This window comes from Danio aesculapii, chromosome 5, assembly GCF_903798145.1.
Source record: "Danio aesculapii chromosome 5, fDanAes4.1, whole genome shotgun sequence".
NCBI classification, from domain to species: domain Eukaryota; kingdom Metazoa; phylum Chordata; class Actinopteri; order Cypriniformes; family Danionidae; genus Danio; species Danio aesculapii.
In genome coordinates this window covers 9,153,571-9,176,827 of record NC_079439.1, presented here as the reverse complement: position 1 = coordinate 9,176,827, position 23,257 = coordinate 9,153,571, and the positions used below count along the sequence as shown (strand labels likewise).

Sequence of the window (23,257 nt, the reverse complement as noted above, 5' to 3'; positions counted from 1 at the left end):
ATAAAGGGACTAAGCTGAAAAGAAAATGAATGAATGAAGTTCTGTTTGTTAAAATTAAAAGTGTCTTGCAGTACTGTTTTTGTAATAAATGGAAAGCAAATCATATTTGTCGTCTCCCCGTTTTGGCTGATCTGAAATCCGTGATTAAAAAACAAATCTCACGGTTCGGATCACATTATGGTTATCCGTTACACCACTATTAATAAGCCATTAACCGTGACTTTTGCCTCAATAAACTAAAAAATAACATTTTTCATTAGTATTGGCTTTTAATGATTATGAAAAAGCATTAATCGAGATAAACGATTATTCCATCATATACCGCCCCCTTTCCAGTTGTACACATTTGTTGCTTTGCAGAGCTCAGTTTAACGTGAACATTACTAAAAGCATGTGCTGTAATGTCACTTTTGCATCACGGAGACCGCATGCTGTTGTGTGTGTGAGCGCTCAGCCTCAGAGACAAGCAGAGTACACACATCTAAAGTCATTTTAATATGAGCGCTTTAACGGTCAAATAGGTGTCAGAGCGTGGTGTTTAGTGATTATTCATATTAACCCTCATTTGTGTAATAAACGAGTTGAGAATCAAAAGACATGTGAAAGAGAAACTATTAATCAGAACCACACTGCTCTTAAAGTGACAGCACGCAATATTCCTGCTGCCGACTGCTTTTATCATTAATCAAACAACAAAAGGAGAAAATCCCTCACTGCTCTTGACTGAAGGACTTTTGTAGCTGTAATTAAAGTTTTTTTCTTACAGTGAAGATGCTTAAAGCACAGTTTGTTTCAAATTTTTATTTTATTGTATTTATTTCCCTTATTTACTGGGAGGAAAATAACTATACATACAGTTGAAGTGAGAATTATTAGCGCTCCTGAATTATTAGCGACCCTTTCCCCCCCAATTTCTGTTTAATGGAAATATTTTTTTCAACCCATTTCTAAACATGACAGTTTTAATAACTCATGTCTAATAACTGATTTCTTTTATCTTTGCCATGATGACAGTAAATAATATTTGACTAGATATTTTTCAAAATACAAGCATTCAGCTTAAAGTGACATTCAAAGGCTTACGTAGTTAGGCAAGTCATTGTATACCAGTAGTTTCTTACGCTAACAGTCAAAAAAAATATTGCTTAATGAGGCTAATAATATTGACCCTAAAATGTTTCAAAATATTTAAACCAAAATATTAAAAAATATTTAAGCTTTTATTCTAGCCAAAATAAAACAAATATATATTTGGCCTTTCTCCAGAAGAACAAATATAGGAAATACTGTGAAAAATTCCTTGCTCTGTTAAACATCATTTAGGAAATATAAAAAAATAAAAAAATTCACAGGAGGGCGAATAATTTTGATTTACACTGATAATGGTTTTGAATAATCGTGATTAGAATTATGACCAAAACAATTATGATTTTACCCATAATCGAGCAGCCCTACCTGAAGTGTGCATTTATTTTCAGAGAACTGCATGACTAAAGCAGTTCTAGTCAGGTTTTGAACGCCATATCACTATGATTTCAGTTATTTCACAGCTACAACAAACAAAAATCAAATTACAACACAACAGAAGGCTTTGAATGTGATGCGTGAGAAACTAGTCCTACACAAAGGAACAGTTTGAAGACAAAAACCTGACAAATGTCTTGATATACAGTAATGTTGTTCACATCTGCTGTTCTTGAATTCCTTTAACAGAAGCTAATCAGAAATGCAGCGTTTGGGAATTTCTTCGGGGTTCTCGCCCTCTCTCAGTCCACTCGTCTGCATAAGGTATGAGACACCCAGAATGCTGCACTGATGTTATATTAAATGGAGAAATGTTAGTGGATCATAATTAATGCTATTTTTATTTCTCAGGAGCCGCAGGTTATGCTGGAGTGTGTTCAGCTTTTGCAGAGTCTGTCCCAGTACAGAGAACACCTCAGGGACCTGCCCAGAAAAACCATGGTGGATATTCTGTCAGAGGTGATTATTAATGGACTATTTGCATTTAGATGAAGCTTTAAAGGATTTAATTATCATTTCCATGTTGTCGTTTCATTTTAAAATGGACCTTTATACCAGAGCAAATAACACATGGACCAGTAATAAAGTGTATATATTCTGTTATAAAATAATAGTGCTAGATTATTTTTTATTAGATGTAGTAGTAGTGATATTGCATATTAAATATAAAAAGGTAATTTACAGCATTGTCTATATTTTTTATATTATGTAATGCTTTAGTTGCTTTGTGTTTGTGTAAAGATGCGGTTAAAAAAGGTGCTTTTCAGTGCCCTACTGAATATTTTTGTCACAATACTGGAATTTGGTACCAATAGGTACTGAGATTTTTAAAACGTTCATTTCCTGCTAACATTTGAGCGCGTTCTTAAACGGCGCTGATTTGCCATTGTGTTCACGGGCTCAACAGAAATGACTGTGATTGGCTGTGAAAGTCATCAGTTCACCAAACTCACAGCTGTTTCCTGAGTGTAACCACAGATACAGGGACACTGGAGCATTTTAAAGCCACGAAGATTAGCTGGTCTGTTTATAAGCGAACTTAAGAGCAATCCGCTGATGAATCGACTTCTTCATGGCTTTAAAACGCTACAGTGTCCCTGTATCTGTGGTTACAATCATCTGTGGCAAATCAGCAGTGTTTAAAAACATGCTCAACAGCGCTCAAATGTTAACTGGAAATGGACGTTTTTAAAATTTCTCTGTTGATTGGTTTGAACTTCCTGTATCATAACAACCCTACTACTGGATAAAACTTAATTTTAATTGGATTGTCCTGTTTTTAATGTTTGTTAAACTCGCTTAAAGAGTGTTTTAGAATTAGTATTTATTATGGTTTTTGCAAAGATACAAGAGACAAACTCATCCTCATCATATAACAACTATAATCTATGCAGAATGTAAAATAAATCATGGAAACAAGATAAAATAAAAAGAAAATGGTGACCTACAAGACAAATACGACCTGCAAAGTTATTGCTCACTCTGAGTTATTCAGCAGTGGATTGCCAGAGAAAGTTTTTTTTGTTGTTGTTGTGTATTGATGTAAAAAATCGTATCTTGTTTGTTCGCTGGTTTTTATTGTTTATATATAATTGACTTTTTACTTCATTTTATTATTGTTTTGCTATTAAAATAGCCTGAGATGCTGACACGGCATTAAAAAAATCTATAAACCAAAAATATATCAATGTGTTATAATACTAGTAATGTATTTAAATGTTTAATGAAAAATTGTGTTAACTGTATAATAACTATATATATATATATATGAGTGATTGTATATGAGTGTATGTATATATAAATATAAATAAATGTTCATATAATAATAAAAATTATTTTAAATAAACAATACTACTACTTAGGGCTGCACAATATATCGTTTCAGCATCGATATCGCAATGTGCACATCTGCAGTAGATTTAACATTGCATATGTTTGCGATGTGACTGAGTTATAGTTGACCAGGAGTCACAGAATTGTATTTAATTACTGTATTTATATGGAATTTATACAAAAAAAGTTTTTTTTCTTACTTGGAATTTTGTCTTGTTTCTAGTCTAAATATATACATTTCAAAGTGAAAACATGATTATTTTATTGCCCCACTGACTTATCCCATTGTTTTAAGGAAAACTTGAAAAGGAGAAGTTTAAAGAGAGGTCGAAAACCAAACAAGATTTTTACTTAAGCTAAGAATTTCTAAAAATGTGGATTAGAAACGAGACCAAACAAAGCAAAAAAAAAAAATCATTTTTTGCAATGTATTTATTCAGTATCTGTACCTGAATAGTGCTGGACTCCATAGAAAACCATCAAATAGTGCTATTCAAATTATCTTATGAAAATGACCCATTTCATAAGACACGCAATATTATCACAATATTTACTGCAGAAAAATAAAATATCACAATATCAGATTTTTTCAATATCGTGCAGCCCTACTACTACTGTTATTTGTAGTTAATTAGGACTGATCTCAATGTATTAATTTGAAAATACAAATAAAATTATATTATAATGTCTACTTCTATATTGTATCACATTATTAATGTTTGTGATATAAATATACAATAATGCTTTATTTATTATGTATTTTATGCATTGCAATATTTATTTTGCATTCTCATTGAATAGATGCTCTTGATTGTAATGCTGCTATTAATAAGGAAATATTATTAATCTGTTGTTACTAATAGAATACACTTTAAATGCATAAAGGTAATGCAATATATATCTGACATCTCAGTATTTACTGGTGTTTTATACAGGCAGGGCTCAGTATAAGATTCTGACGGTGTGATAACCTTGGATAAAAATATCACGGTATTGTGATCACTGCTCCAAAATATGTTCTTGTTAAATTTCTGGGTAAAAAACAGCTGCTTTTCCCCCCATATTGAACATATTATTGACTCATTTCTTTTCAGCTTAGTCCCTTTATTAATCAGGGGTTGCCACAGTGAAATGAACCACTAACTTATCCATATGTTATTACGCAGCAGATGCCCTTCCAGCCACAACCCAGCACTGCAAAACACCCGTGCACTCTTGCATTCACACTCATACACTACGGCCAATTTAGTTCATTCAATTCACCTATAGTGCATGTCTTTGGACTTGTGGGGGAAACCGGAGGGCCCGGAGGAAACCCACGCAAACACGGGGAGAACATGCAAACTCCATACAGAAATGCCAACTGACCCAGCCGAGGCTCAAACCAGCGACCTTCTTGCTGTGAGGCTACAGTGCTACCCACTGCGCCACCGTGTCGCCCTGAGCATATTATATTTTATATATGACAGAAAATTTGAGCAGTTTTAAAATCGTGACTTTTTCAAACCGGCTATCGTCCTAGGCCTGTGTTCTGTGTGAACACAGTGTTCTGTGTTGTAATGTTTGATTATGTGTTGTGCAGACGTCGCAGGATGTGTTCGAGGAGGTGCTGTTCACTGCTCTTCAGTCTGACCTGACGTCGGCCCTCAAGAGCCCCGAGCAGCTGGAGCTCCTCCTGGTGGCCCTGCAGAAGTTCCCCTCCGTCCTCAAACCCAAAAAACTCAAGAAGCTTCTGGGAACCACAGCAGTCATTACCAAACAGAACATGCCCAGGTGAGTGTGTCTGACTCAGCATTTTACTTCTTGCTCCAAATGTGCTATGCTATGCTAGTGTTCTTCAAAAGTGTGACAAAATTTGCATTTAGAAGACAGAAACCTGAGATAAACACCCAAAGCTTGCAGTTTGTCACCTAAATGGATCAACATCTTTTTTTCACATCACCTCATACTTATCACCAATACTTGACCAATCAAAAGCTCTCTAGTTTCTGACCCCCCCAAAAGATGCTTTTCATTTGATGCACTTGTGCTCAACCACTCTGAGGCCCTGTTTACACTAATAGGTTTTAGTTTTAAAATGCAAAACTTTTGCTGCGGTTACGCCTTCCGTCCACACTACCCCAGAGTTTTCGAGCACCGAAAACGGATCGTTTTGGAAATACTGAAGAGGCTGTTTTTATATTAAAATGCTGCTGCTCTGTGTTAGTGTGGATGGAGGAAAAATGGAGACATCTAAAAATGAATGATTGGGGCTTTTTCCTCAATATTAAGTAGCCTATACACAGTTCAGTCTTGCATCCTCTCCTTGTAAGTTCAGAATTCACAAGTTTGATATGGAAAACAAACTCCTGATGACACATCTGGTGAATCTTCTAAGGGAACAGTACTTTGTAACGTCATTCACATCACCCTGGCTATGTTGTTCCACTTTCTTAACAGTAAAATGAAAACGTGATACAAGGAACTGCCTATTTTTTATTTTGATATTAGCAACCTAACAGAGACTAAAAAAGTTAAGGCATCGTATAGCTGCATATTTTTACGAGCGTCATCTTCACTGTATGCACATTTATAACAAAACGGAGCCTATAAGGCAAGGCAAGTGTATTTATATAGCACATTTCATACACACAAAGTCAAAGTGCTTTACATAAATATGAATAAAAGAAACAAGTATAAGAGAAATAAAAACAAATAATAAAAAATGGTAAAAAAAAAAGCATTAAACAGATCAAATGTGTTATAAAAGAAGAGAAAAACACAATAGTGCGATCTGTAACAAAACTGCCTTTTATTTTCATTGAAAATACCAAACATACCCTCTCTTTTGCTGAATATCAGTTTTAATAATCAATAATGGCCATTATAAAAGTATATCGTACAATACGTTTATACAATATAGGAAATAAAGGCAAGCAATCAGTCAATATGCAGAATCAGTGTACGTGGTTACAATAATATATGAACTTATCTTTGCGCTCAGCCAAAACATGTTACTTGAGAACAAGTAATGGATTCAAAAAACCAGGGAAGTCGGGGAATGTTTTAGATTAGATTCAACTTTATTGTCATTACACATGTACAAGTACAAGGCAACGAAATGCAGTTTCGGTCTAACCAGCAGTGCAAAAGCAGCAAGTGCAGGATACAGGTATAAATTATATGTGTCGCTAGATATAGAAAACAAGATGAATTGAATATCAGGTTTAACAAATATAGTGAGATCAGGTCCTGTGTTAGATCCTTGATGAACCGTCCGACATGCACAGCTCTCACCTGGGGAGGTGTGCTCAAAGCCTCGACTGACTGCCTGGTATTTAGACGTCCGCATACGCTGTAGCGCAGAACAGAGTGTGTACGTTTTCATCGCTATAGTGTGGACGCAGAGCTGTTCAGAAATGCTAGGTGAAACGGCAGTGTGGACGTGGACCGTTTTCATTCTAAAACGCCGCTTTAAGACTAAAACGTGTAAACGGGGCCTCACTGGCAGAGCTGTACTAAAACAAAACATTATTGGCTGTTTTTGAAAAATGGGAGGAGCTACTCTGTCCCACCACAGGTGTCCGCGGGATCTTAAAGTATTAAAAATTGATAAATCAATTTAGAGAAATTTAAGGCCCTTACAAAGTATTAAAAAGTATTAAATGCTATTTTACAAGGTATTAAATTTTGTGTCAGTATTCTAAAGTTTGCCTGAATTTAATCTTTGAATACTGTGATGCTGTGTAGTTTATGAAATCAAACAAATCCTGCTAGATTTGACTTTACGCTGCTATGTTTACTGCAGTAACCAGGGAAACGCTGATATTCCTGCTGTTCTATAGGCGCCACCTGTGGATTAACATTTCTATTCAGTATATAAATATCATCTTAGTTTAGGATTTGTTTCTTGCAATCAGTATTTAGTAAATCTACTGCACATTAAAATGACGGCATGGTTACTGCTTGAAATCTGAAGTGGTGATGAGGCCTTAAAATGTAAGCAAATAGTCTTAAAAAGGTCTTAAAAGATACTGAATTTCTATTTCTGATTCCTGTATATACCTTGCACCATCTCTTCATGTTTCAGTTGAGATTACGTCAAACATCCTATAAAAATGCACATTTCAAAGCACCTTTAACAAAAAAACTAATAATTATCATTTTTCTTCAGTGAGCAATCTGAGGTCAAATTTTAGCTGTGATTAAGATTGAAACTCTGAATGTGAGTACAGAAAAATGCTGTGTACAATACCCCACTGTAAGATTAACAGTCATTTGTGTAGCACTGCAGCCTCTGCTGACTAATAGCCTCCAGCAGGTACTAATGCCCGTCCAGTAACACAACCTAACATTAGGAAAATTAAAGTAAAATACACAAGTAACTTGATGTGCGGACATAAAATGCTTAGTCTTGTTTGATTAATTCAGTGTCTATTTTATTAAGCTTTTATAGCAGCCTCCTGTTGTGTGGCTCCTGAGAAATTTAATAAAAGGCTGCTGTGTTACACTAATAAAAATTAAAGTATTGTGAGAAGCTTACACTTATGGGGAATTTCAAACTATTATGTCAAACTTGACTGTAAATGAACAATTAACAATAATAGAAAGGATATCAGCATAAAATGGAAGTTAAATAAAAAGGAAAAAGATTGAAAGTGTTTGCAAAAATCCAAAAGTGTGCATCGCTACAATATTTAACTAGGTCAAAAAAAATTAAGTTAATTTAATTTCTGAAGGATTAAAGTGTATTTATTATAACTCTTTTTGTTTTGTTTTCTGGAATACAGGGTTTCCGCTGGGTGTTAAAGTCTAAAATTTAAAAATCAAAATTTTAGGCCTTAAAAAGTCTTAAAATCGCTGTTCTTGGTCTTAAATATTTTTGCACAGGTCTTATTTTTCGAATGTCCATGTAACACTACATCTAATGCTCATTTAAATTCTTTTTTGGTTGTTGCTGCTTGGTTTTCGTGGTTTTGTAGTTCTTTATTTCACTAGTCCAAATGTAATTTGCGTTATTACAACCGCGGTATGAGACCAACATGCAATAGCCAATCAGCTTTCTGTTATTAAACTTGGTGCGCGTGGTGAATGTGACATCATCGATGTGTTTGCGGAGGTTCGCTTTGGGTGCGCACGACATGATTTCGGCTGGCGGAGCTCGCAAAATTTTTTTTTGAGACTCTGGTGAACAGCTTGCGTGGCGCCGCGATTGATTTGAGTTGATTATGAATCACTTTGAAGAGATTTTGTCTGATAGAGGTATGACTGTACAGACAACTTTATGATCTGACCATGCGTGATCATAGGGAGAACCAGATGACCAATAATTCTTGGCTAGAAATTGCAACAGCCATGGGAAAGGAGGAAAGTTTTTGGAAAAGTTTGGAAAAACCTGAAGGATATGTTTGTTAAAAAGAGGCCATGCAAAAGTGAGACTCAGGTGATTTTAATATTACAGAATATGTTATTCCACCATTCATAGGTTTTACACTGATGTATATATTACAATTGTGAATATAAAACAATTTACAAGTTTCAAACTAAAGTAACAAATTATGTCTTTGTTAGCTGGAAAGGAATCTATCAGTTTACAATATACTGATGCCCAATTTCTAGGCTTTATTAAAAATCTTTATAATCATTATAATTATAAAAATAATAAAAAACAATTAGTTTAAAAATGATATTAATGATATGACCTAATTCCGGAAACGTTCTACTTCTCTGTTTATCCGTCTGATTTTACTGTCAGTTTCTTTGACCGCCCCCTGTCATTTAAAAGAATATCTCAAGGGTGAACGCGTCAAGTATAAAAGCCTCGTCTGTATCGTGAGGTGCGCGATGCGGCGTCAGTCGAAAGTATAAATCAGCCTTAAGATGTTTGTTTGTTTTTTCTGTAGTTCAATGGTGCATCTAACCTGTCTTCAGTACTGTTCAATTTTAATACATTTATTTTACCACTAATTTTGTGATTTGTGCATTTTCTCTTTATGAGTATGCGTGTTTTTGATATTGTGATAAAGGTCTTAAATTTAATACTTTATGGTCTTAAAAAGTCTTAAATTTGACATTATGATATCTGCAGAAACCCTGGAATAACAACCTATATAAATGCTTATGCACCTATTTTAAATACTGTAAAACAGAATTTTGGACATACTGCCTAGCTCTATTCGACTGAAAGGAAAAACTCAAAGCTAAAAAGCCCCAAAATCTCAAGTCCGCCCGTCACGAAAATGCTCAATTTACCTTAGTTTAGTTTAATTAAGTCAATATAATTCATTTAGTTAAAATGACTTTAATTTTAAACGTGTTAGCTGTATTTTGTGTGCTTTATTATTTTATCGGTGTTTTATTTGATGTGCTCTGCCAGACTGGTGGAGGTTTTAAAGATGGCCGCCCGGTCTGTGAAGAAGGACAACATTCTGCCTACGGTGGCGCTGGATTTACTACAGGTTTCTCTGCGAGAGGACAACTTCGAGATGTTCTGGACGGATGCCATCATTACAGGCATGATGTCGGAGACGCCTGGACCTACACAGTGAGTTTTACCTGTGGAGACAAGCATTAACCTTAAAGTTTGTGCGGTTGAAATGTAGCCTGCTAGTCAAGTGTCTAATTTTCTGCTAGACACGGCTGGATGATGCTACATAATATGAATTTTTTAATGTGTAACTCCGTATGAAGTTTTCGGAATACAGTTGTGACCTTAATGCACGTCTCTCTGTCTGAATCTGTCAGTTATCTGAGTTTCCGTCTGCTGGGAGCATCTCTGCCGCTGCTGTCCATCCCTCAGCTTCAGTTTGTGCTGTCCGGTGATGTGATGAGACATTACGGTGAACACACGATGTCTGCTCAGGTCTGTCTGTCACAGATTTTAATTTTTACTTTCATGTTTCAGTTAATGAAGGTTAAAGGTCCCATCAAATTAAAATAAAGCTTTTTAGATGTTAGTTTCAGTAGTGTTAGATTTCAGGATATCCATAAGCTAGTGCACACCGAAACAGTGACACAATTTAAAAGATATAAAACTGATATAAACATGTAAAGCTTGCAGTTTGTCTCTTCCACCTAAATGGATCAACGTTTTTTTTTTTTTTACATCACGTCATACTTCAGTTTCTTATTAAATCTTGACCAATCAAATGCTCTCTAGTATCTGACATGCCCCGCCCCCTTCAAGACGCTCCTCATTTGATGTGCTTGAGCTCAACCGCTCTCACTGGCAGAGTTGTGATAAAACAAAATGCTATTGGCTGTTTTTTTTTTTTTAAAGGGGAGGAGCTACACTATGTGCTATCCTCTCTTCATGTTTCAGTTGAGATTACGTCAAACATCGAATAAAAATGCACATTTTAAATACTGCTAATGTTTAAGAAAACATGTATTGAGTAAATGAGTTAATGACAACATATGGTATGTGTGAAATATGTTATTGCTGTGAAACATTTCATTATTTGTTTACATGTAGTTTGACTTTAGTTAGACCTAAAACATGTTATGTTTGTTATAAAAATGCTTAAATATTAAAAATGTTTAATTGAAGCCAAAACGCTCAAGACTTGCACACGCATATTTATTGAAAGGGGAAGAAAAACCTATTTTTGACTTGTGTAAGAATATTTTTACGATAAAACATCGTTTTAATATGATGATATGATATTAAAGAACATTTTTATTCGGGAAATATTTTAAGTGAAGTGTTTGAAAAGGTGCTTTCTGGAGCAATTTTAGAATATTCATCTTTAATCAACTTAATAGATTGTATACGACTGTTTTCAGTGTTGTTGCTATTTGTATGTTTTTTGTTGTTGTTTTTTGTTTTACAATGTATGTTTGTTAAGAAACTGAAATGATTATATAATTATATATTGTATATTTAGTATTATAGGGTTTCTGCTGGGTCTTAAAAAGTCTAAAATTTAAAAAATAAAAATTTTAGGCCTTAAAAAGTCTTAAATTCGCTGTTCTTGGTCTTAAATATTTTTGCACAGGTCTTATTTTTCGAATGTCCATGTAACGCTACATCTAATGCTCATATAATATCTTTTTTGGTTGTTGTTGTTTGGTTTTCGTGGTTTTGTAGTTCTTTATTTCACTAGTCAAATGTAATTTGCGGTATTACAACTACAAATGAGACCAACATGCAATAGCCAATCAGCTTTCTGTTATTGAACGCCGTGTGTGTGGCGAATGTGACGTCATCGCTGTGTTTGCGGAGGTTCGCTTTTTTGGATGCGCGCGACATGATTTCAGTTGGCGAAGCGCACAAAATGTTTTGAGACTCGGGTGAACAGTTTGCGTGACACTGCATTTGATTTGAGTTTAATATGAATCACTTTGAAGAGATTTTGTCTGAAACGGGTAAGACTGTACAGACATCTTTATGATCCGTCCATGCGTGATCATAGGGGGAACCAGATGACCAAACATTCTTGGCTAGAAATGGCAACAGCCGTGGGAAAAGAGGTTTTGTAAAAGTTTGGAAAAATCTGAGGGATAAGTTTGTTAAAACAAAAAAGAGGCCATGCAAGAGTGGAGACTCGGGTGGTTTTAATATTACAGAATATGTTTTTCCGCCATTCAAATGTTTTACACTGATGTATATGTTACAATTTTAAATTTAAAACAATTTACAGGTTGCATACTAAAATGAACTAGCTAAGTATGTCTTTTATAACTGGAAAGGAATCTATCAGTTTACAATATACTGATGCCCAATTTCTAGGCTTTATTGGTGATAATGGGGATGTGGACCATTATTGCCTTTTTAGCTTCTAATAAGAGGACAGACACTAGCCAGACAGTAATGTGTGTTTAGTGGGCAAAATAAAAAAAAACGTCAGTATTTTTTTTAGTAAGTATACTTTTTGCTTTTATTCTTGCCATAAAAAAAATGTAATTGTAGAGCAACTCATGTTCTGTAGTTATTAATATTTAACTTTATTAAGTAGAACTGTCCAAGATATGAACAAAAGCAAGTGATGCATCAAAGTTTGATAAAAAAAAAAATGGTTATAAACATCTTTATAATAAATTATAAAAATAATAAAAACAACTAGTTTAAAAATCTTCAATGATATTAATGATATGACCTAATTCCGGAAACGTTCTACTTCTCTGTTTATCCGTCTGATTTTCCTGTCAGTTTCTTTGACTGCCCCCTGTCATTTAAAAGAATATCTCAAGGGTGAACGCGTCAAGTATAAAAGCCTCGTCTGTATCGTGAGGTGCGCGATGCGGCGTCAGGCAAAAGTATAAATCAGCCTTAAGATGTTTGTTTTTCTGTAGTTTAATGGTGCATCTAACCTGTCTTTAGTACTGTTCAATTTGAAATTGTTGACTAATTTTGTAATTTTTTTTTTTTTTTCGTTTTCTCTTGATATGTTTGCGTGTTTTTGATATTGTGATAAAGATCTTAAATGTAATACTTAATGGTCTTAAAAAGTCTTACATTTGTCATTATGATATCTGCAGAAACCCTTGTTTTGCCATGAATATAGCCAATGCTGCTAATATGGCATTAAAACCTAAATAAATAAATTGAAGCCAAAAAGGCCAAGTTTCACTCAAATTCAAGAAAACGCAACTCAAGGAAAAGTTTATTTTTGCAGTGTGTGTGTGTGTGTGTGTTGACATTCAAAAAATTTTAAAGACTTTTTTTCATTACAATATCCAAAAATCTCTAGAATATAATGTATTTTGCTGCCCTGTGTACTTGCATTATCCCAGATGTTTGAACTAATGTTTAAATTCAGAGAATTAAGCCATTTTAACTAGTGAGATTGAGTGTGTGCTGTGTGTTTATCCTAATGACATCGCACACACTCGATTTCCGGTTTGGTTTTCTGGAAAACAGTGAAACCGCAAAGATGCTTTAATATGTTGTGTGTTTTATTCGACTGCACAGAGCAGCATTAAAACTGAAGCCTGTAATGTGTTTAGTCTGATAAAACAGAGCTTCTTCTCCACATGATCACGAGCTAAAGAACAGGAAGTGCTGGACTGTGGCATAATAAAAGCTCTGCTGTTTTCATGCTGCATCTCGTTCGTTTCTCATCAGCAATTGCTTCAGCGTTTCTCTCATCACCATGATTTCTGCAGGAGTCTCGTAGAATGTATTGAAGGCCACAAATCCCATGATTCCACACTCAGTCAGGCCATCATTAATATACGACTTTGTTTGTTGTGAATACGCGCCCTCTAGTGGTAAACATTACATACTGTGCCTTTAAGTAGTATTGAGTGAAGTAATTAAATGGCTATTTCATGCATCGTTTAATTAGAAAAGTAATTTGAAATTAGAAAATTAATTTTGTCATTAAATAATAATTACTTTGTTGGAAGTGCCTTACCCAACAGTGGTTATAACATTGCCTGTTTATTCTGCGTTTTCCCTTCAGACGCCAGACCGATTTAAGTTTGCTCCAGAAATGGCGAGGTATGTCGGGGAGTTCATGCAGAGCTGCACAGACGCTGATAAACAGCTGGTTGTGGTGCTCGGCTTCACGCAGCTCACGAACCAGGGTAATCCTGTGGTCCCATCCTACTGGAAGGCCCTGGAGAACATGCATCCATCTGCAGTGCAGCGGTACGTGGACTGGCTGATGGAGGCCTTCTGCAAACCCCAGCTGGAGAACTGCCTGGACTTCAGCACACGCAGACAGAAAGGAAACCAGGAGGCGGCAGTAGAGTGAGTTTATGATGTGTTTTTACTGTAAAGACATCAAGATTTGAGGTTTTTGTTTTAAAAAGGCAAACTTTAACTAACTTTGGCAAAGGCAGTCATTATTAAGTAATGTACGGAGATTTAAATGGAGTCCATTTTATTTTGAAATGATAAAAATATTTAGTTTTTAAATGTTAAATTAAGGCCCGTTTCCACTGAGGGGTATGGTACGGTTCGGTTTGGTTTGGTTTCCATATATATATATATTTTTTTTTTTTGATTTTTTTTTTTTATTATTATTATATATATATATATTGTTAATTTGGAACTAGATTACATAAATTTATATTCCCACAGTACATTCACTCTTCGTTTTATGTCATGCTATAGGAGTGAGAGCTGTGTGTTCAGGTTTCGTAAATGGATCATTCCTCGTCTCACTTTCATTGTGGATAACCATCAGATCAAAAAGCAGGAGGCTCTTGTCATGAAGGTGGCCAGGTAACTCATCTTTATATCTCTCTCTGCATGACCTCTATGGCTGCTATCATTGTGTAAACTAATGGCATTGTGATGCTGTGTCCTTCTCCTGCAGGTTTATTTTCTTCCACGCCTTCTTTGAGGTGAAAAAACCCACCTCAGAAATCCCAGAAACCACACAGGCTCTATCAGTACCCATCAATCAGCAAACACGTACTGCCATCATTTCAGGCTTCCACAGGTCTGAATTTGTTTTATTATTTTGTTCATCTTTTAAAACTATTTAAATTTTGATTTTAAATTAAATTAAATTAAAAAGTGTCCTCAGAATATGTTAAAATGGCATTTAACTTAACATACCTCATGGATTGTTCATTATGCACTACTGTATGCGCTACGGTCCCTCCCGGTCAAAAGTGACCAAAGACCTGTAATGTCTTTTTTTTTTTTTTTATTTAGTTTTTTTTTTTTTATTATAATTTTTTTTATTAGGAAAATCATTCTATTTTGTTTTTATTTAGCGTTTTGAGTGGTTTTTGTTTTAAACAGTAATATTTATGTGTAATTGAAGGGCCATGGAATCCCCCTCTTGTCTCAGCAGGGTGTTTTCAGACCTTTAGTTTGAAAAAAGTCAGGAAAGTGGGTGTGTCCAGCTCTTTTTAGGTGGGAGTGTCGGGGGAGGGAAGAAGGGAAGGTGTTGCATAAAAATGGGAGTTTCCGTTTGGGCACATGGTGATTTTTCACAGAGGCAAAACAAACACACAGACGCAGGGGAGAGACAGTTGCGTGAATTATTATTTAAACTGTGTCTAAAGCGTGTTTAGATTGTTGCATTAACAGTGGTGTTTATATAGGCGAATTATTTGCAAAAGTGTTCACATGATAATCTGGCCTATGACTTTGAATTTCTGAATTTCCTACGCTTCTGCATATCACTTACTGTATATTTTCTCTTTCTGACAATTCTCTGTAAACCCTTGAGATGGTTGTGTGTGGAAATCCCAGTAGATCAGCAGTTTCTGAAATACTCAGACCAGTCCATTGCGCCAACAACCATGCCATGTTCAGAGTCTCTTAAATCCCCTTTCTTCCCCATTCTGATGCTTGGTTTGAACTGCAACAGATTGTCTTAAACATGTCTACATGCTTAAATGCATTGAGTTGCTGCCATGTGTTTGGCTGATTAGAAATTTACGTTAACGAGCAGTTGGACAGGTGTACCTAATAAAGTGGCCGGTTAGTGTATTTACAATACCAGAGCACACAAATTATTTTTGCATCAATTTCGTTATAATACCATATTTCATGATAAAAGCTTCAGCAATTAATTGCAACAAGAAAATCTGACACAGACAAAAACCTATAGTCATAATATTCCTTCCTTCAAGGACATAATATAAACAGTGTGCGGACAAAAAGCCAGTTGTCAGATGAAAGAGTAAAAAGCATAATAAATCCACTATATTAATGTATCCGTCGTCTCCTTCAGTCTCCTGCAGGTCCTAAACTCAATGATGGTGTTGGGAGAATCAGTGGAGGTGCAAGGGCTGAACTTCAGGAGGATTGTGGGAATTCAAGCAGACGGGAGCATGTGGATCTACAGGGTGGTTCAGTATGCCTCTATGCTGCTCAACCAGAACAAACACGTCAAGAGTATTCAGAGCTTCAGTCCAGAGCAGAGACAGGGCTGGGACAGGTGACCATTCCTGCAAAACACAACAGAAACATGATGCTTTCCCCACATTATCACCTGTTAAATATCAAAGTGGAAATTGGGGCTTGGCGATTAATCGAAGACAATTTTCATGCACATTTTGTCAGTAAAGATAGTTCTAGTAAACCTCTAACAGGTACTTTCTGATAGAGCAGCATTTACTACACAGAGCTGTAGTTCAGTGACAGGTTACGCAAAATCATGTTTAAAATTAAAGTTCAATTCACCTTTATTTGTATAGCGCTTTTACAATGTAGATTGTGTCAAAGCAGCTTCACATAGAAGATCATAGTGAATTGAAACAGTGTAGTTCAGTTTTCAGAGTTTAAGTTCAGTTCAGTTTAGCTCAGTTCAGTGTGGTTTAATAATCACTACTGAGAGTCCAAATGTTGAAGAGCAAATCCAACGATGCGCAGCTCTATAGATCCCGAACCATGCAAGCCAGTGGCGACAGCGACGAGGAAAAAACTTCACCAACTAGCGAAAGGGAAGAATTTAAAAAAACCTCGAGAGAAACCAGGCTCAGTTGGGGCACGACCATTTCTCCTCTGGCCAAACGTCTTGTGCAGAGCTGCAGTCTAGGCGCCGGAGGCTGGAGAATGCTGGACGTCAGCGAGAGTCGTCTGTCTCTGGAGCATCACAGGAATCAGTCTCATGTTCTCCACTCCTCCATGACCACCACAGAAGCTGCTCGGGATACGGCCTGGTCCAGGATTATGGAAACCAATTTAATAAGCTGATAATGACATTGAGATATTAGTTCTGTGAATAATGACAGCTGTTTGCATGGCTATGTTTACACAAAAACAGGAATGTTACACAACTGTGTTTTGCTGACAATATGTGCTTGACAACTACATCGCAGTCGACAGTTTACAGTTTTCATTTCAATTAAATGCCCAGGAATAGAGAGGAGCGAACGAAGATGTTTTTGGTTATTTTGTGTGTGTGTTCTTGTGTTCAGTGTGCTGGAGTCAGTAGAGGCTTTGAGAAAAAAGGCAAAGACAGCGTCTTCACCCGAACACACGGCCTTCCAGCAGCTGTTCCTGCTCATTGGGATCCAGATGTTCACGGTTTGAGCCTTCATTTTGTCTAATCATTAGATAAGGGATTAAGAAACATTTTATCTGTTGAATCCCACATAGTGTTGCACAACACTGGAATTTGGTACCGATCTATACTAAAATTAAAAACATCCATTTCCTGCTAATATTTGAGAGCTGTTAAGCGCGTTCTTAAAGGGCCATGAAACCCCCCCGTCTCAGCAGTCTCTAGTTTAGGGAAAAGTCAGGAAAGTGGGTGTGTCTAGCTCTGTTTAGGTGGGAGTGTCGGGGGAGGGAAAGAGGGAAGGTTTTGGATAAAAATGGGAGTTTTTGTTCAGGCACGCGCTGATTCTCACAGAGGCAAAACAAACACACAGATGCAGGGGAGAAAGACGGTGACTGTTCACATGGGCATAAGTAATCGAATTGTTTGCCAAATACTATAATAATAATAATAATATAATTTTTGTGGGCTTTAACATCAGTTTGGCACTTTCACTTTCATTCAGGGACATTTCATGCATGCCCCTGTGACAAACGAGATATTGGATGCAAGGAGCTGCTGGAAGAGTGTAGTTTTAATGGAGTGTTTGATACCACACGAAGAATGGAAGAAGGAAAAAAAACTCAGCATTTCTCGGCAACTTAGATGCGCTCAGTAGGAATGTCAGAAAGCCGTGAGTATATAGACTATCCTGTCACAAAATGCGGCGAAAATCCTACACGACGGAAATAGTTTGAGAGCAGCATTTAAAGTGAATCTTTCAGTCTATAATAATGCATTGATATTAACGTACTGTAAACTTAGCAACTAAATCATTTTGACAAAGGTATGCGTTTAAACACTGAAAGAGTGCTGCTGACGACACAAACTAACTTTGCCATCTAAATAAACAAACAAAGACCTCTGATCGATCACTTACCAAATCTGTAGAGACCGGACAATCAACACCAACTGGAGCCATTTCCAGATGCGAAAAAGCTCTCTAGTAAAAATGTTCCTTACAAACGCATTTGTTGCGTGCTGCATGTACTGTAATCCACACTTGAGTTCAGCTGCGCTCTCATAGCGGGAAAATGAAAAAAAAAAACTTCGCTGCAGCACATTTATAAACACAACACTGATGACCCATGTCTCCAAACAATTCTTCCACTTGTTTTGGCAACACAACGTGGCGTCTCTCTGCCGTCTGAACACTGTAACAGGTAAAAACAGTCTTTGAAGCTATCATGCATATTAATGAAGTTGCACCTCATTCACAATAAAGCATGCTGATTAGTTTAAACCAAGTCTTTCTCATGAATGAATGCAGCACACTCAGAGACGTCACAATGTACTTGCAGGTACAGACATCTACTCTCCACACTGGAATACATGCAAGGATTTACTTGCCATGATGCAGCTTCAAAAATTTGTTTCAAACCGGAAGAACTAATTTGCTCGAAATAACGCAAAAACAACCAATTTTAACTTTTTAGTGAAATAAATGTGTGTTGGTGTTTCGTGACACTTTAAACAGGGAAGATTTGCCACTGTGTTCACGTGCTCAACAGAAATGACTGTGATTGGCCGTGAAGGTCATCAGTTCGCTGAACTAACCGCTGTTTGCTGAGTGTAACCACAGATACAGGGACACTGGAGCGTTTCAAAGTCTCGTTGATCAGCTGGTTTGTATATTATAAGCTGACATATGAGCGATTTTAGAATGCTCCAGTGTAACTGTATTTGTTGTTTTTAAAATTTCAGTACCGATTGGTACTGAATTCCAGTATCATGACAACTCTAATCTCACGCAGTTTTTTGATGTTAGTAGACGTAGGACATGAAGATTAACATATTACATTTTCTAAACCTTATGTTTCAAACGTAATAATTTTGCTGCACAGGTTCTGAAGCTGGATTTATACTTTTGCCTGGTGCTGCATCGCGCATCTCCGATGACTGCTCGCGCACCTCACGAAATGGATGAAGTTTTTATACTTGCAGCATTGGCTGTTGTGATATTCTTTAAAACGACAGGGGGCGGTCAAAATAAACTGACCGTAAAATCAGCCGGATAAACAGAGAAGTAGGAAGTTTCTGGAACTAGGTCATATCATTTATATCGTTCAGGATTTTTAAACTAATTATATTTATTTTTTATAAATTATTTTATTGATTAAGGATTTTTATAATCACTCAAGATTTATGTAATCAAACTTTGATGCATCACTTGCTTTTGTTCATATTTTAAACAGTTCTACCGATTACAGTTTATTAAAATACTATTGATAACAGGACATTGGTTGCGCTACAAATATATTCTTTATTATGGCAAGAATAAAAGCAAAAAAGCTCACTTACTAAAATATACAGATGTATTTTTTTCTTATTTAGCCCGCTCCACAATTCACACATTACTGTCTGGCTAGTTTCTGTCCTATACTTATGCTAAAAAGGCAATAATGGTCCGACATTCCTGACCATTATCACCAATAAAGCCTAGTAAAACAGGCCATCAGTATATTCTAAACTATAGGTTCAAATATTGCTTTCCAGTTATTAAAGAAATAATTTGTTCCTTAATTAAAGTTTTGTAACTATTAAATTGTTTTAAATTCAAAATTGTTCATCAGTGTAAAACCTATAAATGGTGGAAAAACATATTTCTGTAATTGTGTATCCGGGTCTCCACTTTTGCCATGGCCTCTTTTGGCTTTAACAAACGTATCCCTCAGGTTTTTCCAAACCTTTTAACAAAAACTTTCTCCTTTCCCACGGCTGTTGCAATTTCTAGTCAAGAATTAGTGATCATCAGGTTATCTCTATGATTAGGGTTCATAAAGATGTCTGTACAGTCGTACTGTTTCAGACAAAATCTCTTCAAAGTAATTCAAATTCAACTCGAATCAAACGCTGTGCCGCGTGTACTGTTTCCTCGAATCTCAAAATAAATCATGTGCTCCACCGGCCGAAAACATGTCATGTGCACCCAAAGCAAAACTCCGCTATCACAGCAATGACATCACATTCGCTGCGCGCTCAACCGAACTAGCTGACGCGTCAAGTATAAACTAGGCTTGACACACATCATCGTGCCACCATATTACTCCTGTATTTCAACAACTACACTGTATTCCTATTAAGTCACGGATTGATTTTAAGACCTTAATTTTTACCTTCAAAGCAGTGCATGGGCTAGAACCTGGTTGCATTTGTGACCTGGGGACTCTCGCCACCCCAGCTCGCAGTCTTCGTTCGGCATCAGGACTTGTATCAGCCGCGCTGTACACTCAAGACCATGGGTGGTAGGGCTTTCTCATACAGTTGGCCTACGCTGTGTAATGCGCTACCCATCAGCATTAGGAATGCCTCTTCCCTGGACTGTTTTAAGAAATTTAAGTCTCACCTTTTTAGCATTGCTTTTAACTTAGGATGATTTTTTTGTTAACTTTTTTTATTCCATCTTATGGTTCATATTCTTATTGTTTTATTGCATCTTTTTATTGTTCTGCTGTTTCTGCTTGCCTTGTATTGTTAGTATTTTGCCTTATAGCGCTTTGAGTCTAAGAAAAGGGCATTGCAAATAAAATTAATTGTTATTATTATTAATGCATTAAATATAATTTAATAAATAATTTGTTAAAAATAATATAATAATAATAATAAAACCCTATACTCTAAAATGCAAGCAAATGTGATTTAAATAAATACCTTAATAAAATTGATTAAATAATGTAATATTTGTTAAGTAACACAAAATTGACTTAAATGAGATGATTTAAAATGTGGTTTAAAGAAATAAACGAATGAAAGCAAAACGGCTTGTGTAGAAATTAAAATTGAATTGACAACGACAAAATTGACATTTGATCATTTAAATGAATATTAAAAATGAAATGCGGATTGAGTAAAGAAGGAAATTATGCCAAATAAAATACTTTATTAATGATGTCCAGTGTTTTTTTGTTTTGTTTTTTTTTTCGTCAGAAATGCCATGTCATAAAAAATAAGATAATTTCTTACAAGTTGTTGGTTAAGCATTGAACATGGAAGAGATGCTTATAATGTCAATCAGAAAATAAGCATCTAACTAAATCCATAAATGTAGGTTATCATGCTTTTACACTGTAAAATAAATAAAAAGATATTTGCACTAACTAATTAATACAATGAAATAACTCCAGCATGAATTATCCAAATGTTTTTTTGCAACCACTGTATTATTTGGGCTTCTTATATATATATATATATATATATATATATATATATATATATATATATATATGATGAATGGGGGATGAATATATTGTATTGAATGTGGGGTGGTTTCAGAAAGTCTAGAAGGCTGTTTGTTGTGATCTAGTCAGAAATGTTCATGTTTTTGTCTTCACTTCAGTCTCCAGAAGAAAGTTTGGACCTGTTAAAGGATTTGCAGACCTGTATGGAGAAAGCTCAGGCTAAGAAATCCAAAAAGAAGAAAGCAAGTGAGTTTAAGCCATTCTGTGCAGTTAATGACTGCTGTTTTAGATTTGTGATTAAAAAATGTACCGGCAAAAATGATGGAATGTAAAACAGCCAAGCATTTTATTTATTATTATTTTCTTTATCCATTTTTTCCCAACTTGCTTTGGGAAAAAAATTCACTCATTAAAAATTGAAAAATACATATAATGAATACATAAATTAGCATACATTTGACAATACATTTTTTTTGTGTAAGTTAAATATGGATTTTTCTCCATAGCAAGTAAAAAAAATGGAATCATTCATTAAATGTTATGGGGGAAAAATATAAAGTTAATGAAAATGTAAAAATTACATATATATATATATATATATATATATATATATATATATATATATATATATATATATATATATATATGCATACAGACAGACAAACATATATATCTTTATATTCTTTTATGATAATTTCTTTTTTTTTTTTCCATAGCATTCAGTGACTCGATTAATATAATTTTTTTCTACTTGCTATGGAGACAACAAAAATCCAAAATACATATAATAAATATATAAATATATGTGTGTTGTGTGATTTTGTTTAATTTTTTGTTGTAATTTAATTGCGTTTCCCATAGCAAGTAAAAAATGTAATCAACTATTAAATATTATGGGGAAAAAATCTCATTTCAAATTAAAAAAGCTTATAAATAAAATTGTATTTAAATAATATATAAATGTAGAGTGCTTAGAGTTAAACATTCTTTTGTATTTTTTAAAAAACTTATCTCATTAATGAAACAAATAGTTATTGAATGGGACTGTCATTGTTTATGTACTAATTTTTTGTGTGTGTTTCAGCTGATGAGCCGCACTGGGTGGAGGTGGTTGTTGAGATCCTGTTGTCTCTTCTGTCTCAGCCTAGTCGGCTGGTTCGCAGTGTGTGTAAAACTGTGTTTGGCCGCGTCTGTCCTCACCTCACACAAGCAGCGCTGAGCTCCATCCTCAATGTAAGAGACTGATGACTGATTCTCTCCAATGTTTGAGTGTTATTTACATACTGTCAGGGGTGTAATGATACACTCATGTCATGAAACGATACAAATCACACTAGGGCTGCACGATATTGGAAAAATCTGCCATTGCAGTATTTTATACATTTTTCAGTATAGTTTTAGGAACTTAATTGTTGTGTACAGTTGAAGTCAGAAGTATTAGCTCCTCTTTGAATTTTTTATCTTTTTAAAAAAATTTCCCAAATAATGTTTAACAGAGCAAGGAAATTTTCACAGTATGTCTGATAATATTTTTTCTTCTAGAGAAAGTCTTATTTGTTTTATTTCGGCTAGAATGAAAGCAATTTGTAATTTATGAACCATTTTAAGGTCAAAATTATTAGCCCCTTTAAGCTATATTTTTTCAATTGTTTACAGAACAAACCATCATTATACAGTAACTTGCCTAATTACCCTTACCTGTCTAGTTAATCTAATTAATCTAGTTAAGCCTTTAAATGTCACTTTAAGCTGTATAGAAGTGTCTTGAAGGATATCTAGTCAAATATTATT

The 23,257-nt window shown here is 35.2% G+C and overlaps 1 protein-coding gene across 1 annotated transcript in view; it reads left to right on the top strand.

Moving 5' to 3' along the window:
• The window catches only part of mybbp1a (MYB binding protein (P160) 1a), a 45,290-nt gene that overhangs the window by 5,312 nt on the left and 16,721 nt on the right, over positions 1–23,257 (top strand). Inside the window, exons 4-15 of the mRNA XM_056457335.1 lie at positions 1,714–1,788; positions 1,876–1,983; positions 4,940–5,130; positions 9,713–9,880; positions 10,081–10,198; positions 13,743–14,032; positions 14,399–14,509; positions 14,604–14,729; positions 15,978–16,184; positions 17,167–17,275; positions 21,625–21,712; positions 22,551–22,699. Coding sequence (XP_056313310.1) covers positions 1,714–1,788; positions 1,876–1,983; positions 4,940–5,130; positions 9,713–9,880; positions 10,081–10,198; positions 13,743–14,032; positions 14,399–14,509; positions 14,604–14,729; positions 15,978–16,184; positions 17,167–17,275; positions 21,625–21,712; positions 22,551–22,699 — 1,740 coding nt within the window. The remainder of the gene's footprint in view (positions 1–1,713; positions 1,789–1,875; positions 1,984–4,939; positions 5,131–9,712; positions 9,881–10,080; positions 10,199–13,742; positions 14,033–14,398; positions 14,510–14,603; positions 14,730–15,977; positions 16,185–17,166; positions 17,276–21,624; positions 21,713–22,550; positions 22,700–23,257) is intronic.